At 48.2% G+C, this 18,033-nt stretch overlaps 1 protein-coding gene across 1 annotated transcript in view; it reads left to right on the forward strand.

The window, feature by feature from the left end:
- The window catches only part of Mmp25 (matrix metallopeptidase 25), a 42,261-nt gene extending 24,443 nt beyond the window's left edge, over positions 1–17,818 (forward strand). Inside the window, 6 exon segments of the mRNA XM_052758268.1 lie at positions 7,403–7,478; positions 13,501–13,643; positions 15,379–15,461; positions 15,760–15,912; positions 15,996–16,253; positions 16,409–17,818. Coding sequence (XP_052614228.1) covers positions 7,403–7,478; positions 13,501–13,643; positions 15,379–15,461; positions 15,760–15,912; positions 15,996–16,253; positions 16,409–16,680 — 985 coding nt within the window. The 3' untranslated portion in view covers positions 16,681–17,818.
- Positions 17,819–18,033: the final 215 nt, after the last annotated feature.

The following is an 18,033-nucleotide window of genomic DNA, read 5'->3' on the forward strand; positions in this document are numbered from 1 at the left end:
TATAGATTATTGATTAATCACTAATCATAAATACAGATTAGTTATTATGAATATTAAATATTAATTATAAATACATTTTATTAGTTGTAAATATAGCATTGATACAAATATTGATTAAATATAAATATTAATTACTGATTATTAATTTCAAAATCATTATTTATCAAATTTTTCAGACATCCCCAAACTTTTAATTTATCCACATTACTCACTGCCCTAGAGAGAATTACACATTCTTTTTTCTTTCTTTTTTTTATTTTATTTTTTATTTATTTTTTTTTTTTAGGTTTTTTTCGAGACAGGGTTTCTCTGTGTAGCTTTGTGCCTTTCCTGGAACTCACTCTGTAGCCCAGGCTGGCCTTGAACTCACAGAGATCCGCCTGGCTCTGCCTCCCGAGTGCTGGGATTAAAGGCGTGCGCCACCACCGCCCGGCTTTTTTTTTAATTAAACAAAAAAAGGAGAGATATTGAGAGCCGCTGGTAGCAAAAATCCATGGGAGTACACAGCAGTGACAGCTAGAGTTCAGAAGGCCAACCTGTCAGAACTAAGGGTTCTGTTAGAGGAAACCATCACGCAAGGCGTTATGGAATTCCTGCCTTTTGAATGAACTGGCTGTCTCTTGTAAACTTCTTGTGCAATAACAGCTATTATTCTCCCCATTTACCGTGCATCTCCATGTTGTTGTACATATAATCTCACGATTGTGTCTCAATCTTGGGTACAAGTTTCCCTATACATTTGGGATAATTGGACAACTGTCCCCAGCTGTGTTTATTTTTCATTAACAAATATCTGTCCAGGGCCATTCTCCAGACAAAAGTATTTCAGCAAAGACACCCTTTTCCAAGGACAAATGTAGAGAAATAAACATTAGCTCATCTCACCCACAGATAGAGAAAAGAGCCATTAACAATTAAATCCTCAACTCCTTACCTTCACCCCAGGTTATTTATACAAGACCCTAACTTAAGAGACTTACTGCTCACATTCATGGGATGAAGTTTTAGCCATTTGCTAGATACTGAGTTAAGGCAGTTACTTCCCACTGATCCAAGGAGATTGCCTCCAGGCCAGGCTGGCGATAGGTACCAAGCTTCTTTCTTGTGCAAATTAAGTTTTATTCCTCCTCAGCCAGGTGCTATTCCTAGATTTTCTCCTCAGCAATTACTCTGAGTGAAAGTGCTTTTACTAACCGAATACTACACACTCCGACATAGGTTACTTAGCACCTAGCATATGTCCCCCTCCCTATCAGAAAGCAGCTGCAGCCGGGACGAGCCGGAAAAGCGGCGCCAAAGACAGTTTACTTTTTTGTTGACCCCTAACATTTCTACCTAGGCATTTCTAGATGATAGTTTGAGCACATAAATTCCCTAATTGATCGTAGCCTTTAGTTGACCCTACCAGAGAACTTCCCTTTAGTCATTCCCCTTGGGTTGTAATTGGAAGCTGACATTTATTGCTTTATGTATGGGTCCTTATCACCTCTCTCTGAGACCCTGAAAACTTCAAGCCTCACATGGCTTTACCAAAGAATTACTGTGTGGGTCCATATACTGGTTCTCTGAGAGCACAGAGAGGATGAATGGAGAAGAACACAGATGAGGACGGAGATGGAAAGAACTAGGTAGAATGATGAGAGAACAGCAGAAGGGACTGACAGCAGGAGGGACTGAGAGGAGCTAAGTAAGAGAGCAGAAAAGAAACTGCAGATAGAATTGACTGAGAAGAATAAAGTGAATGGACTAAAGAACTCAGTGTGCTTAGATTTATTTGATATCCCTCAGATTAGAATCCTCAGCTGGTTGTTAGACTCTTCCGCAGACCCTGGGAGCAAACAATATTGGCTGGACCTAATATTCTTTGCGTTACACAGTATAAAAGGTGTGCTCTTTTTTTCAATAAGCTCGAAGGCAGCCATCACGATTCTCCCTCAGATCCTCCTCTCCCCCCAGCCCACTCCACACATCCTTTCTGGGACCTGAACAGCTCCCAAAGCTGGTCTCCATCAGTTAGGACAGGACAGTGACAGCAGAACAGTCACCTAGGTGACCAGGGACATTGGAGAGACTGCATTTGTCTCCTGACTAAAAAGTGGGTTTTGTCCATAAACTTGGCTCCCAGAAACTCCTCCCCATCCAAGTCTCAAGGAGAATGATGGAGACAGCTTCCAGGACACAGCCCATTACCTTCTCTCACTCACCTTCTGGACGTCCATAGCACGTCAAGGTTCAGGGCCGAAGCCTATCCAGAAGAAAGAGAGGAGGGAAAAACATGCATTAGATACCTTCCTGGACACTATTACAGAGAGTCATGGGCCTCAGGAATGGAGGCCCAGCTCCCTCTAGCAGGACATCTGCTGCTGACCTTGTCCCAGGTTCTGATCTAAGATTGTCACCTTCTTCTTCTTGTCTTCCCAGCTCAAAGGCTAGCTGATGTCTGCCTAGGAGGAAGGTCCGGGCTGTTCTGGTCTCACAGGAGGAAGGAAGGGTGGGGTTTCCCTGGGTGAGAGCCTCTTTCAGAGGAGAGCAGGGGAAGGGAAAGTGAAAGAGAAAGAGTCAGGAACAAACAGTCAGAGCAGGGCTGCTCACCCCTCTTCAGAGCAGAGGGCTTAGATGGGGTGTTGCTCCCAACAGACTGCTTTCTTTAGTGAATGCCATATCCTGGCTGACCCCACACTGAAAAGAAACAAGCAAAGTCCTGACTTGGAGGAAAGGTGGGAACTGCAGGTTTGTGTGAGGCCCACAGCCGGGTGTGGGGTCAGAAGGGAAGCCTGACCAGGGTGTGCAGGGCACTGCACCCTTCTAGAACACTGACAAGCTCTTGCTGCAGCTCCTGGATGGAGGAGGCAGAACCTGTCAGGCACTGGACTGGGCCTTTGGGGCCAGGGGTCTGGGAGGCTGTCTTAGTTACAGTTTCTATTGCTGTGAAGGGACACCATGACCACAGCTACTCTTATGAAGAAAAGTATTTAATTAGGGCTGGCTCCCTTACAGCTCAGAGGTTCAGTCCATTGTCATCATGGCGGGGAGCATGGCGACTTGCAGGCAGACATGGTCCTGGCAAAGTAGTTGAGAGTCGTACATCTTGCAGGCAACAGGAAGTGGTCTGAGTGTCACACTGAGGGAAGCTTGGGCAAAAGAGCCCTCAAAGCCCGCCCCCACAGTGACACACTTCCTCCAGCAAGGCCATACCTACTCCAACAAAGCCACACTTCCTAATACTGCCACTTCTATGGGCTTATGGGGCCAATCACATTCAAATACCACAGAGGTGGGATCAGTAGTCACAGTAATGCTACTCTGCCAGGGGACAGAATGGCCCTCAAGAGGACTGAAGGCAGCCTGGGCTCTCTACTCAGCTAAGCAAGTTCTCCAGTCCCTCTTCTGCCATGACCTGAATTCTGAGGCTCCTTTTGAGAGTTGGGCAGACCTCCACCTCTTCCACTGATTGGCCTCATGTGACCAGGTCTTCTTCATGCCCCAGTCTTGGACCCAAGATTCTCCCATATCTGCTCAGGCATTATATGGCCTTCTGTATGGTTCCCGTAGGCAGATGGACTAATCTAACACCAGACTATTAACGGGCATTGCCTGTGGTGACCTGGCAGTCTACAGGCACAGTCTGAAATGAAGGTGTGGATAATACAGGTTCCTGTGAGTGTCCAGATGGAAAGGGCTGTTCCTGGCTTCTCTCTCAGCTTGTAGAGGATAATGTCAGGTTCACAGGGTACACCAGTAACTTTATTGGTGGAGATGAAATCATCCCTTCCTGAAAGGCTCACCATAGCTTCCTAAAGCGAAGATGTCCTCTCCTCACAGTGATTATGAAAGAACAGGGACCCAGGGCAGCGGCCACTGTCACAGCAGGACAAGCACCGAGACTGCCTTCCAGTGTTCGTCAGAGTATTGGTCAAGAGCAGTGTAGCTAAAACTGCAATAGAAAGTGACAGCATGCTTCCAGAAAATTCTCAAGGGAAAGTGTGAGCACCAGCAGTATCTGTGGGATCAGGGTCTAGGGAGAGTGTGGAGAGATGCACCTGTTAGTGTGAAAGCTGGAGGCAAGGTTCTTCCCCAAATATAAGTGCAGAAATCAGCTTGGCGGTGGTTGTGCATGCCTTTAATGCTAGCACTTGGGAGGCAGAAGCAGGCAGATCTCTGTGAGTTTGAGGCCAGCCTGGTCTACAGAGCAAGATCCAGGATATACTGCAAAAGCTGCATAGAGAAACCCTGTCTGGAAAAACAAAACAAAACAAAAACAACAACAACAACAAAATAGAGCAGTGTAGCTGAAACTGCAATAGAAATTGACAACATGCTTCTAGAAAAATCTCAAGGAAAAGTGTGTATTGGAATTTGCCCTGAGAAGCTTCCTCCCAGAGTCCTGGGGAAGATGCTACAGTCGGTGATGGGGTAATCTGCCTGAAAAGAATAAGTACACTGGGCTCTTTTGACTATCCACTTTATTTCTCTCAGACAAAGTTCTGTCTACACACCTTTAGTTCCATTCTGACACTCAGTTCCTCTCTGTCCCTTCTCTTCCTGTCCTCTCATAGCCCTAGTCATAACTAAGCTCTTATGCTCTAGACCTCATCCTCGTCCTCCGTTCCTCTGCCCTCCATCTCTCCTTCCTCTCCTCCTCATATGACCTCAATCAAATCCACCTACAATCTGCAAAAGCTTTTCCCTGCCCCAGCCAGAGAGATCTTCAACGGGGACCTAAAGGGAGAGTCGGCGAATGGGAGGGACAAGAGACACAAAGATTGAGAGCAGGACAGGACGTCTGATCAAACTCCAAAATTTCATTTTTCTCTCAAGGCATATATAGTTAGGCAAAGGGGGTTGCAAGCAGGAAGGGCCTTCATTATGGGCTGTTCGGCCAGCAGGGAATGTTGCTCTGGGGGTTATCTATCTACCCTTGTCTAACTGCCTAATTGCTTAACTGCAGCGTGGTCACCTGATTTCTGAGAAGAGGTTCTGGTATCTGTGGGAAGAGGTTCTGGTGCTATGGAGACTTAAGCAAGGCCTAGATCTAAGAAAAGAGGAGAGAAGCCCAAATATGGCGGCATGTGTGTCAAGGGTCACTTAGGCTTATGGCTCCCGTCATTTCATTGTTCCTCTCTCCTCGGACTGAGCCATACTACTCTACCATCTACAGAAACTCTGCCTTGTTCTCTTCTTCTTGCCCATGCGACCTTGCCAGGACCAGGAGCACCCCACCACCACCACTGCCTTCACTGTACCTGGTTATGCAAAAAACCTTTTGTTCTGAGTCAAAAGCTCTGGCATGCCACTAGGCCTGAAGGAAAGGTATGGTCTGAACTTGATTTAAACAAGAAGCAAAGCTATGAACCTAGGAGCCAGGTGCTTGGCCTAAGAGCCAGGCTGTCTCCAAAAGGATGTTTCACCTTAATTCAGGGGCTTCAGGGGCCTAGCAGGTGGACTGGCCAGCTACTCTGTTGTTGTTTGTCCTTGGATGCTTTGTTTGGAGCTGGCCCTATCTTTGGGTGTAGCTAAAGGAGATATTTGCAAAAGGCAGATACCCAAGTCAAATGTTAAAAAGGGAGCAGGGGGCTGGAGAGATGGCTCAGCAGTTAAGAGCACTGGTTGCTCTTCCAGAGGTCCTGAGTTCAATTCCCAGCAACCACATGGTGGCTCACAACCATCTGTAATGAGATCTGGCACTCTCTTCTGGCCTGCAGGCAGAGCAGTGTATACATAATAAATCCTAAAAAAAAAAAAAAGGGAGCAGGGAGTCTGGAGGCAGAAAACCTTGTCTACTCGACCTTATCCAAGTACTTTGAGCCTATATGTTCATACACACTGTTCTTGAGGAAATTATGAGCACCAGAAATTCATAGCAAGAAACAGCTGATATATTAAAAGCTGAATAACACCAAATATTCCCTGATGTATGGCATCCCTCTAGAAAGACTGCCTGACTTTCTAGATTTAGTTTTATTATTTATAGCTGAATCACTATACTACATTCTGGCAGCTTGCAGCAACTGTGGTGAGCACCAGCAGTAGCCATGGGGTCCGGCTCTAGGGAGAGTGTGGAGAGATGTATCAGTTATTGTGAAAGCTGGAGGCAAGATTCTTCCCCCAAATATAAAGGCACTAGCATCTGGGGGTGGTGACATACGCCTTTAATCAGGAAGCAGAGGCAGGAGGATCTCTGTGAGTTCAAGGCTAACCTGGTCTACAGAGTGAGTTCCAGAACAGCCAGGGCTATGTAGAGAGTCCCTGTCTCAAAGTACATAACTAAATAAAGGCACAAAAGCAGTTGTAGCCAGCAAGGATCATTCCTCATTTGGAGGTGACTTCCTGGGAATATGTACACAGAGACCTCTGTTGAAATGAAGTCACATTGAACTGCCCCTTCTGAACTATTTCATTGTGTAAATATAGTAAGATAATGAAATCTAAATTCAAGGGGAAACACAACAAAAAACCCAACTCCTGACACTGGCTGCCGGGCCAAGCACCTCCTTCCTGGCCTCTGCCTAACAGGCCTGTCTCCTAATCTTTCATTTTGTTGTGGTTTGTAAAGACAGGAACCAGATAGGCTCAAACTCCCTGTGTAGCAGAGACAGGCCCCGAACTCCTGATGCCCCTACCTCCACTCTCAGAGTGCTGTGTGTGTGAGCTCCCTGGCCTCTATTGACTTTTAAAATTTATTTTACGCTGGGCCGTGGTGGCGCACGCCTTTAATCCCAGCACTCGGGAGGCAGAGGCAGGTGGATCTTTGTGAGTTCAAGGCCAGCCTGGGCTACAGAGCTAGTCCAGGACAGACTCCAAAGCTACAGAGAAACCCTGTCTCGAAAAACCACAAAAAAACCAAAAACATAAAATTTATTTTACTTTTTATATGCCTGCAGTTTTGCCTGCATGTATGTCTGTGCACTTCATGCACACAGTGCCCTTGGAGGCCAGAAGAGGGCTTCTATTCCCTGGGACTGGAATTAGAGACAGTTGTTAGCACCGGGTGGGTGCTGGGAATTGAACCTGGGTCCTCTGAAAGAGCAACCAGTGCTCTTAACTGCTGAGCTCTCTCTCCAAGGTCCCTTGGCTCTTTTTTAGTCAGGATGTTTTTCTTAAATTCAATACAAATTTGTGTTATTGAGGCAGAGTGTTTTTGTTTGTTTGTCTGTTTTTCTCTTTTTTTTTTCTGGCCCTGGCTGTCCTGAATTCTCCATGTAGACCAGGCTGGTCTTGAACCCTTCCTCTGCCTTCTGAGTGCTGGGATTAAAGGCCTGGGTTGCTATGCCAGACTTTAGATGGGGTCTGGTTATGCAGCGCAGGCTGGCCTCACACTAGGGATCCTCCTGCATCCCTGGTGTGGGGATTACAGGCATGAACCGCTTTTCTGTTCCTGCCGGGTTTGTTTGTTTCTTGACAGTTCTGAGAGCCGAGTCCGGGGCCTTATGCCTGCTAAACAGGCGCTTTTCCTGTCCTCATTTCACCTTATGGATAGGGTATTTTAAGTCCCTCAGTGTTGCTGCATGGCTGCCCATGTCCTTCCATTAGGCAGGCAGGAGGCTTGGTCACCCTTGGGCCTTAGGTCCTACATAATCCGTGCACTGCATGGTCACATAATTTGTGCACAGCCTGATCATGAAATCTATGGTGCATGCGTGGTGTAGCTCTGTGTGGAGAGGATACGCATGTGTGGAGGAATCCAGAAAAAGCAGGTTACAGACTCCCCCCCCCCCCTTCTTCTTTTTCCTCTCTCTCTTTGTACCACCCTTTCCATAGGCCTCAGCACATCATTCCTTAATAAACGTTTACAGTGGGTTTTGTCAGACCGTGTGGCTTTTCTTGCATGGTAAACAGCGCCGCTTGACGAATAACATTTTGCTGCCCCATAAAACTAACATTGGTGCTAAGACAAAGCAGGCCCTCCCAGCGCTCTGCATCCGGGACCCTGTACTGAGGTTTGTTTGATGTACGACTGCCCGCTTTTTCATTTGCCCGGCCGCCCTTCCGCTTTGCACAAACACCGCCTGCTCTGATTGGTGAGATTTCGCTTTTCAATCTCTAGCTATTTCCCATGGCTATAGTCTGAGATATCGTTCTTGCTGTCGGACCCCCAGGGGGTCCTCATGCTACATACGCCCTGGCCCTTACCCTTCTCTTGACAAAGTGTTGGGTAACATGTGCCAATTAATTACAGATCCTTCCTTGATCTCAGGGAAGCCTGAGATTGTGGTTCTGGATCACGTTTGTTTTTTTAGTTTTTAATTTTTCTCTTTCCGCTACAGTCATGGGACATAAGGCTCCCTCCTTTTAGTCTCACTCCTCTGAGAAATGCCTTAAATATCCCTTAGATAATAATAAATATGGCCACCTAATGGCTTCTTGGACCCCGATATTTCATGGGAATTATCTAAGTTCTGCCAGCGAATGGGCAAATGAAAAGACTTATCTTATCCCCAAGCTTTTTACCTAAGCTCTGAATCCTCCCTTTCTGATTCTTTCTCTCCAGCTCACTTGCAACCTGAACCTGAGGAATCTCTGACTCCAAAGAACCTCCGCTTATCTGACCTCCCGCTCCTGTTCCCAGGGCACCTGTCCCCTTTGGCTCCCCCTCTAGCTTCCTCCTCCTCTACAGGTCCTTCCAACTGCCCAACTCTGGCTCCCACCTGCACTCCTCCTGTCACTCTAGCTGCCATGGGAAGCAGAAGGGTCGGGGAGCAGGCTAGGATACATGCAAAAGAGTTTCATCGAACCAATGCTGCCCATCCACCTGTGGCTGAGGCGGTTCCTGATCAGGACCCACATTGGGATTATAATAACCCAAATGGTTCTCCAGCTAGAGATCTGTTTACAACCTGCCTCCTGGTGAGTCTTCCTAAGGCTGCCCTCAAACCAGTAAACTATCAAAAGCTAAAGAATATAATTCAAGCCGGGCGGTGGTGGCGCACGCCTTTAATCCCAGCACTCGGGAGGCAGAGCCAGGCTGATCTCTGTGAGTTCGAGGCCAGCCTGGGCTACCAAGTGAGTTCCAGGAAAGGCGCAAAGCTACACAGAGAAACCCTGTCTCGAAAAACCGAAAAAAAAAAAAAAAAAAAAAGAATATAATTCAAGATAATGAATAAAATCCAGCTCATATCTCCCAGAGCTTCTCTGATATCAAAGCTAAACTGAAGCATTTGGAGAGGGGTGTCCCTCCCACAGGCAGAGGTCTTAGCTGTGGCATTTAAGGTGTAGCATGGGAGCGATGAGAAAGCCCATAAATAGAACTGTCAAATGCTTGTACATTCTATCCAACCAGCTGCCTGAAGGCTTCCAGGTCCCTGTTTTAATTGTGGTAGAAAAGGCCACTGTGCTTGTGCGTGCCTTGCTCCATGTGAGCCACCAACTGGGCCTTGTCCAAAGTGCCACCAAGAGCGACACTGGTCAGCTGACAGCCCCTGTGCACCTCATGGCATGGGGACATCAAACAAAGTCCACGCTCCAGTCAATCTCCTAGGCTTGGCCATGGGCAAGGATCAAAGGTACTATCTCTTACAGGGAACCCAGGGTAGCCATTACAGCATTGGGGCAACCCATTCCTTTCCTTTTGGACACTGAGCCACTTACTCAGTACTGAGGAAGTTTTGGGTGTTGCGGTAACGCCCGTGCTACCGTCACCTGTTCACCATGTCTGAGCGAGGGGCTGTGGATTAAAAAATAAGAGACAAGAGACAGCGAGTCATTTGCCACGGCTGAATGCCGAATGCCGTTTATTGAAAGAGGGAGGAAACCTTAAATACAGGCTTACAGCACCATGGCGGATCCCCGGAGGGCAGAAGTTCGCTACCGAATGTTCTACATTCTTGCATCTAAGATGTTTACACCAAATGCAGGATATAGGAACAAAGAACCTCCCATTGACCGTTAGGTGAGAAGGAAACCAGCAGGGAATCTGAATAGGGAGGACATCTGGTCAAGGTCAGCAAGCAAGGCGGCTGTCACTCACAGTGGGGGGCCAGGGCCCACAGGTCCCCCCTTTTTACTAAAAAATGAGCTTCTGACTTAGGTTGCCTGGGACGTCAGCAGGTCACCTTACCCGTCATAGAGACACCTGCCCAGGCCACACAAGTGCTCTGTCTTAGGTTGATGACCGCCCCCCAAGCATTACCCGTCTCTGAATACTCATTATCATACAGACTCAACCACGTGAGCTGAAGAGTGACTGCTGCCAAAGATCTCAAAGTGATGCTGGGCTTGCAATCTGTGCGACACAGAACAGACCAACAGAAGTCCTAACCCACCCATAGCCAGGAGGCTAAAGGCAATTGAGCCATTCCCTTCTTAAACGAGCTTTACTGCAAATTGGAGTCCTTGTAAGGTGGTATCCCAAAAGCAAATGGAACTTGAGTTTTAAATTTTACAACTTACAAAGCCAAATCAAATGTATAAATGTAGAATTAAATTTATCATGCCCAATAAAATAAAAGATTAACTAACTGTGGTAGCTACATTTGCTGCAAGGGTCTCCATTGTGCTAGCTGTAGTAACCAATTATGAAATAACAATCCCAGAAGCAATAGCAGCAGTGGCCACCACTGCTATAACAGCAACAATGGCAACAGCGATGTCAGATCCTCTTCTGGAGCATGTGAGCATCATTTGTGTCTAACTGCCATGGTCCACTGGCATGGATGCAGCTCCAGGAACACGAACCACCAAGGACCATTTTTCTTGATCCCAGCATGACTTAAGCTGGCAGGTCTGCAAAAGAACAACTAAGAACCATAAAGAAAACAAAAACAAAAACAGCAAACAAGGAGCAGAACTAATGGTCTCATTAATGGCTACATTCAGGCTCACAAATTTTAAGGTATCTTCAAAAAGGCTAGATGAATTTCAGGAGGCCAATAAATGTTTGCACAGAGCCAATCCTGAAAAGTAGGTACTACATCAGCTTGAAGAGGGTTGCAAAATGTGAAAAGGCTTAGCTGGCATGCTACTGTTAACAAATGAAGGTCATTGACCTTCAGAGTTATCCTTAATCTCCAAGGTGTCTGGGTGACACATTCTCAACATTTTTGAAAAAAGTTACCATACATTACCTTTTGAAGAATCCAACCACATGGCTACAGTTCCTAGGCTTACGTTAATGCTTGCCAAGGCTGGCCATACTGGGCTCTCAATCCCTATTGGCATCAGAAGGGGAGAGTTCTTCACGAGGGCCCAATAGGTCTCTGCCATGTTGGGATTCAGCAGTAGCCACAGGGCACACACAGCGCTCAGGAACCCAAAGAGGAACCTCATTGTCCTGCAGAAAGACACAAACAGATCCCCGGGGCCAAACCAACACCGGATCGGGTCCCCTCCAAGTGCCAGTAGAAAGATCCTTCCATCACACCAGAGGATGATTTGCAACAAGAACCCTCCAGTGCCTATCTGCAGTGGATACTCCAGCAGAATCCACCGATAAAAAATTTAAAATATATAAAACAAGGGAAAGAATAGAATGTGGAGAGGAGAGATGACTCCCTAGCTCCCCCCTTTTTACTTTAGCAATATATGTTTTTAAGGTACGATGGCAGCGTTCTAATATAGCCTGTCCTTGAGGATTACAAGGAATACCAGTCTTATTAACAATAGAAAAGTCTTGGCAGAATTTTGAAAATCCTGTACTGCTGTAGGCGGGACCATTATCAGTCTTTATGCATTTTGACACTTCCATATAAGCAAAAGCATGAAGACAATGATTCTTTACATCCTTAACCTTTTCCCCTGAATGGGCAGAAGCAAAAATTAGAGAAGAATATGTATCAATAGACACATGGACATATTGTAATTTTCCAAAGGAAGGCACGTGTGTGACGTCCATCTGCCACACATGATTAGGTAAAAGTCCTTGGGGAATAACTCCCAAGTGAGGAACAGGTAAAAATTCAGCACAAATAGGACATGATTTAACTATCTGGATGGCTTGTTCCCGGGTTATGCCTGTATGATGACGAAGAGATCCAGCATTGAGATGATAACGTTGATACAACTGAGTAGCCTCATCAAAGGCAGAACAAACTAATGTGACAGTCATACAAGTAATGGCGTCACCCTCTGATTACCTTCACTTAGAGGTCCAGGCAATTGAGTGTGAGCTCTAATATGGCCCACATAAAGGTTCTGTGAGTGGGACCATATAAGTCCTTGCACTTGCAATAAATATTCATGAATGGGAGACATGGATGGTATGTAGGCTGCTGTCTCCAAAGGCATAATGGCATGTGCCACATATTGACTATCAGTATAAATATTTACACTCTCATCAGAAAACATCTGTAAAGCAAGCAACAGTGCCTGTACCTCTGCCATCTGGACAGAAGTGCCCTGGACTTTCACTCTTTTCACTATGTTACCAGAAACCACCACAGCAAAACCACGTGAAGTGCCATCAGTAAACACCACACGGGCCTGAGGAATAGGAGTCATCAGTACTATCTTGGGAAATATAACAGGATGCAATTTAAAAAATTGACACACATCATTGGAGGGGTAGTGAGTATCAAACCAACCCTGCATGGAGCATGTCAATATGGTCCAATCATTATCATTAGCTTGCAACCATGCTATTTGAGACTGGGTGTATGGGGTCACCACAATATCTGGCTCCTTACCAAAAGTTTGAACACTGATCTTGATTCCCTTAAATATAATCTGAGCAACAGCCTGTGGATAAGGAGTAATGGTTTTTGCTGGAGAAGCTGGGGAATGTACCCATAGAATAGGACCTGTTTGCCAAAACATTCCAGAAACAATCCCTGAAGTCAACCACAATTAAATGCCAATGTTTAGGAATTGCCACAGGGGCAGGCAAGCCAGGCTGTGTTGCTCCCATGAGAAGCATGGTTTTATTTACAGCTCTAAGATCCTGTAATAGCCTCCATTTTCCTGACTTCTATTTAATAACAAATATAGGTGAGTTCCAAGGTGAAGTGGAAGGAATGATATGTCCAGCATCTAACTGTTCCTTAACTAATGTGTTTGCAGCCTCCAATTTTTCTTTGGTAAGGGGCCACTGCTCCACCCATACAGGGTCATCACTTTTCCAAGTGATTTTTATTGGTTGTATTATTGAAGGATGCTGTGCAGTGACCCCTGTGGAAAAGACCCTAATCCTCTAGTATCCCCAGGACCTCTAGTGACACAGTTTTTGTCTGCCACAGGGAGTGGGTCTCCTTGCAACATTTTCCCTAAGCCTCTGCCTGGGCAGTAGCCCTGACTCTTCAGCATCTGTTGTACAGGCTGTGTAGTAAGCACTGCTCCCATACCATCTAACACATCTCGTCCCCACAAGTTCACTGGAATGTCAGGTAGCACAAAGGGTTGAAAAGTTCCTGCATGACCTTCCTCATCCTTCCAATTTAAAAGTTGCCTGTTCTGTAATGGCGTCTGAGCTGTGCCGATACCTTGCAGGTTAGAGGCAGAATTTTTTTTTTATTATGGATTGCAGCAGCTCTATGGTATGGAAGGGGGACGCCAGAACCACCCCAGGTGTAGCCTCCTTATGACCTATACAGCAGGTCAGGGAACCCATATCTGTCTGACTCTCCCCACAGGAAAGTGACCCATACCCTGTATGACAAGCCCACAAGGAAACCCCTGGCTTCACCTCCAAAACCTCCCGCCTTGCGCCCTGACAGGTGAGTCCCCGACCATTTGTGTGACCAGCTCCCTGGCTCAGTGTCCTGCTGTGGGATGGTCTGTATGTCAAATTACTCTGATTGGTCAATATATAAAACACTGATTGGCCAGTGGCCAGGAAGGAAGTATAGGCGGGACTAACAGAGAGGAGAAAAGAGAGAACAGGAAGGAGGAGGGAGACACTGCCAGCCACCGCCATGACAAGCCACATGTGAAGATGCCGGTAAGCCATGAGCCACATGGAAAAGTATAGATTTATGGAAATGGATTAATTTAAGCTATAAGAACAGTTAGCAAGAAGCCTGCCACGACCATACAATTTGTAAGCAATATAAGTCTCTGTGTTTACTTGGTTGGGTCTAAGCGGCTGTGGGACTGGCAGGTGAGAGATATTTGTCCTGACTGTGGGCCAGGCAGGAAAACTCTACCTACGGTGTCCTCCATGGAAAGGGGCTGGAAGTCCTAGACAGATGACTCAATGTAGTCTGAAGTTTTCCCAGTGCCACCCAGCTGCTCTGTCCCTCAGCCCCTTAGTCCCAAGAAAACACACAGAGGCTTATATTAATTATAACTGCTTGGCCATTAGCTCAGGCTTATTATTGACTAGCTCTTACACTTAAATTAACACATAATTTTTATTTATGTTTTGCCTCGTGTTCCATGGCTTACCGGTCTACTGGCATGTTGTTGTTCCTTTGGCAGTAGCTGGTGTCTCCTCTACCTCTCCTATCATTTTCCTCTCTCTCCACTTGGAATGTACCGCCTAAACGTATTCTGCCTCACCATTGGCCAAACAGCTTTATTTATCAACCAATCAGAGCAACACATATTCACAGCATACAGACAGACATCCCATAGTAGTTCAGCATTTAAGAGCACTTGCTGCTCTCTCAGGACCCAGGTTTGGTTCCCAGAATCCACTTCAAGCAATCCACTAACTCCTGTAACTCCCATTCTCGAGGACAACTTGTGAACCTATCAGACATCCACACACATGTGACATACACACATATGACATACACACATATGAATAAAAGTTAAAAATAATAATAATAAAAAAAGGGCCGGGGAGACAGCCCCTTTAAAAGCAAAGGGACGGCAACTCAAGCATGAGGTTCTGAAATCAGATTTGCAAAGGCCCTGTGAGAGCCAGAGTTGTGGGTCTGTAATCCCATGACTCAGGAAGGCAGAGACAAGCAGGTTCCTGAAGCTCATTAGCCAGACATTGTAGCTGAGTCAATGAACACTGGGTTCAGCAAGAGAGCTTGTCTCAGAAAAAAAGGTGGTAGCCAGGTGTGGTACATGCCTTAAATCTCAACTCTCAGGAGGCAGAGACAGGTAGATATCTGTTAGTTCAAGGCCTGCCTAGTCTACACAGCAAGTTCCAGAATAGTGAAGGCTGCTCAGACAGACCCAGTCTCAAAAAGCATACACAAACCCAAAAAACACAAGGTGAAAATCATTCAAGATATACACTGTGAAGATATGGCCTGCACACATACACACATGAACATGCACCAGTACACACACACATACATATATGCACATGCACCAGTACATACACACATACACACTTGCACATGCACAAGTACACACACACACACACAACACACTTGCACATGCACCAATACACACACAAGCACACAGGAAATGTAGATGGGAAGTGATCTTACCAGACCAGTCAAGATCAAGGAACAGGGAAACCTACCTCTTGTTCACTCGCCATTATTCCAGACCCTCCACACCTATGCCTGATCGCTGTGAGGGCAATTTTGATGCTATAGCCAATATCCGAGGGGAGATCTTCTTTTTCAAAGGTAAGTTACTTAGGATGACCCTTGGATCTGCATAATTGGCTTCTTACACACTCCAGGTGACCCACCCAGGCTGCAAGTTTCCGTGGAGGTGAAATTTTTGGTGTTAAAAAAGTGGGGTGGTGTGGGGGAGACATCCTGGGCAAATCCTGATAAAATGATGGTCATAGATCTGCTTGATATATAGAGGGATTCTCCCCCTGCCCAGCCACTCGGTGGGTTGGATAGAGAGAGGTCAGGAAAGGGACAAGAGCTCTTACTTTGTCACATCCCCAGGCCTTGTTCCCTTCTTTCCCTGCAGGCCCCTGGTTCTGGCGCCTCCAACCCTCAGGACAGCTGGTGTCGCCCCGTCCAGCTCGGCTGCACCGCTTTTGGGAGGGGCTGCCCGCCCACGTGAGGGTCATCCAGGCTGCTTATGCCCGTCCCCGGGATGGCCGAATCATCCTTTTCAGCGGTGGGTAGGGGTCATGGGTACCGGATAGGGCAGGTCCAAGAAGCGCCTCCCCGCTGCCCCACTACCAACATGCCTCCTTCCAGGCCCCCAGTTCTGGGTGTTCCAGGACCGGCAGCTGGAGGGCGCAGCGCGGCCACTGGTCGAGTTTGGGCTTCCCCCTGGAGAAGAAGTGGATGCTGTGTTCTCCTGGCCTCTCAATGGCAAGACGTACCTGATCCGAGGCCAGCAGTACTGGCGCTATGACGAGGAGGCCGCGCGCCTGGACCCTGGCTACCCACGCGCCCTGAGTCTCTGGGAGGGGGCGCCCCCGTCCCCAGACGATGTCACCATCAGCAACACAGGTGTGGGGAGCCCTGGGAGTCCTTGTCTGCAAACTGCGGTCCCTGGGAGAGGGGAAGAAGGGGGAAACGCAGGGGCTGGTCCTGGGAGTCTGAAAAAGAGCAGTGGCTTTGGGGCAGGTCTGGACCATGGCTCTGAGGTGTCTCCTCCCCTACAGGTGACACCTACTTTTTCAAGGGCACCTATTTCTGGCGCTTTGCGAAGGGCAGTGTCAAATCTGAGTCGGATTCTCCCCAGCCCATGGGGCCCAAGTGGCTGGACTGCCCTGCCCCCAACTCTGACCCTCAAATCCCCAACTCCCCGAAAACGACACCCAAAACTGGAACCTGTGATTGTCACTGCGAGCTCAATCAAGCCTCAGGGCGGCTGTTGGTGACCCTCGTGCTGCCCCTCCTGCCCTCACTGGCTGGAGCTGTCTTTTCTTGCTGAAACATGGTGTCAGCTCCCTACACCGAAGGGAGCGGGAGTCTCCCGCAGCCGGACCTGGCGTGGGGTCGTGGGATGCAGCGGAACCTCACTGTCTGTTCCCAAGGCGGGACTCAGGCTCACGTTGCTGGGTGGATTCCTAGCAGAAGCCTGCGGACACCTCAGGGGTCCCCCAGCCTGCTTCCTGTTGGGGCACAGGAGCTGTGGCCACAGTCAAGGTTACCGACAGGGGGCGGTATTCACCCTTTCTCTCCACTGCCAAGAATGGCGCATTGCCGCTGCCACTGGTGCTAGGAACCCACCTGAACTGTGGATTGGACACTCAGTGCTCGGCCCTATCCCGTGTCTCCTCAGACAGAGGCCACACCACGCCTGCCTCAGGTTGTGCTGCCTGCGGCTGTGCTGACTGACTTCCTGGGAATGTCTCTCCTCTGATTCTCCACAATTGGTCTTACTGGTGACAGGGCACAGTGACTGTACTCTGACTAGATGGTTAAACAGGACCAGGACATTGAACTCCAGTGCCTCCTGTGGCTGCTGAATGTGTTCCTGAGCCTTCTGACTGTGTTGTACTCCATGTCCTTTGACAGTCACTGCCACAGGGTGGGGACAGAGACCAAGCATCACTACTTCCCCTGAGGGTATGCTTCAAGTCCTGGTTGACATCAGCGTTGGCATGGTGGGGTTTCTCCTGTGGCCCCGAGAATCTCAGTTCAGGTCACCCTCATCCCTGAACACAACCTGGGGGAAGGTGTCACCCTGAATTCAGGATAACTCAATTCAATGGGAAGGGATCCTATGATGCCTGTCCCTGTCACCAACTGAAGTGACCATTGCTTCCTTCTGGAACAGCTTGGCTCCCATCTGCACAGTGCTGCTGGGAAGATGTGGACAGACTCTCTCAGCTCTGGCTGCTGCAGCCTTCTCCTCTTCCCTCTTCTTCTAATTTCAGTTGTGCCTGTGGGGACCTGTGTCTGTGAGGGCCTGGGCCTGTGGGGGCCTGTGTCTGTGAGGGCCTGGGCCTGTGGGGGCCTGTGTCTGTGAGGACCTGGGCCTATGGGGGCCTGGGCCTGTGGGGGCCTGTGCCTGTGGGGGCCTGTGTCTGTGAGGGCCTGGGCCTGTGGGGGCCTGGGCCTGTGGGGGCCTGTGTCTGTGGGGGCCTGAGTCTGTGAGGGCCTGTGTCTGTGGGGGCCTGGGCCTGTGGGGGCCTGTGCCTGTGGGGGCCTGTGTCTGTGAGGGCCTGGGCCTGTGAGGGCTGTGCCTGTGGTGACCCGTGCCTGAGGGGGCCTGAGTCTGAGGGGGCCTGGGCCTGTGGGGGCCTGGGCCTGAGGGGCTCTCAGTTCTGGATCCTCTTGG

Source organism: Peromyscus californicus, unplaced genomic scaffold (assembly GCF_007827085.1).
Source record: "Peromyscus californicus insignis strain IS unplaced genomic scaffold, ASM782708v3 Scaffold_3__1_contigs__length_106647218, whole genome shotgun sequence".
In the NCBI taxonomy this organism is placed as follows: domain Eukaryota; kingdom Metazoa; phylum Chordata; class Mammalia; order Rodentia; family Cricetidae; genus Peromyscus; species Peromyscus californicus.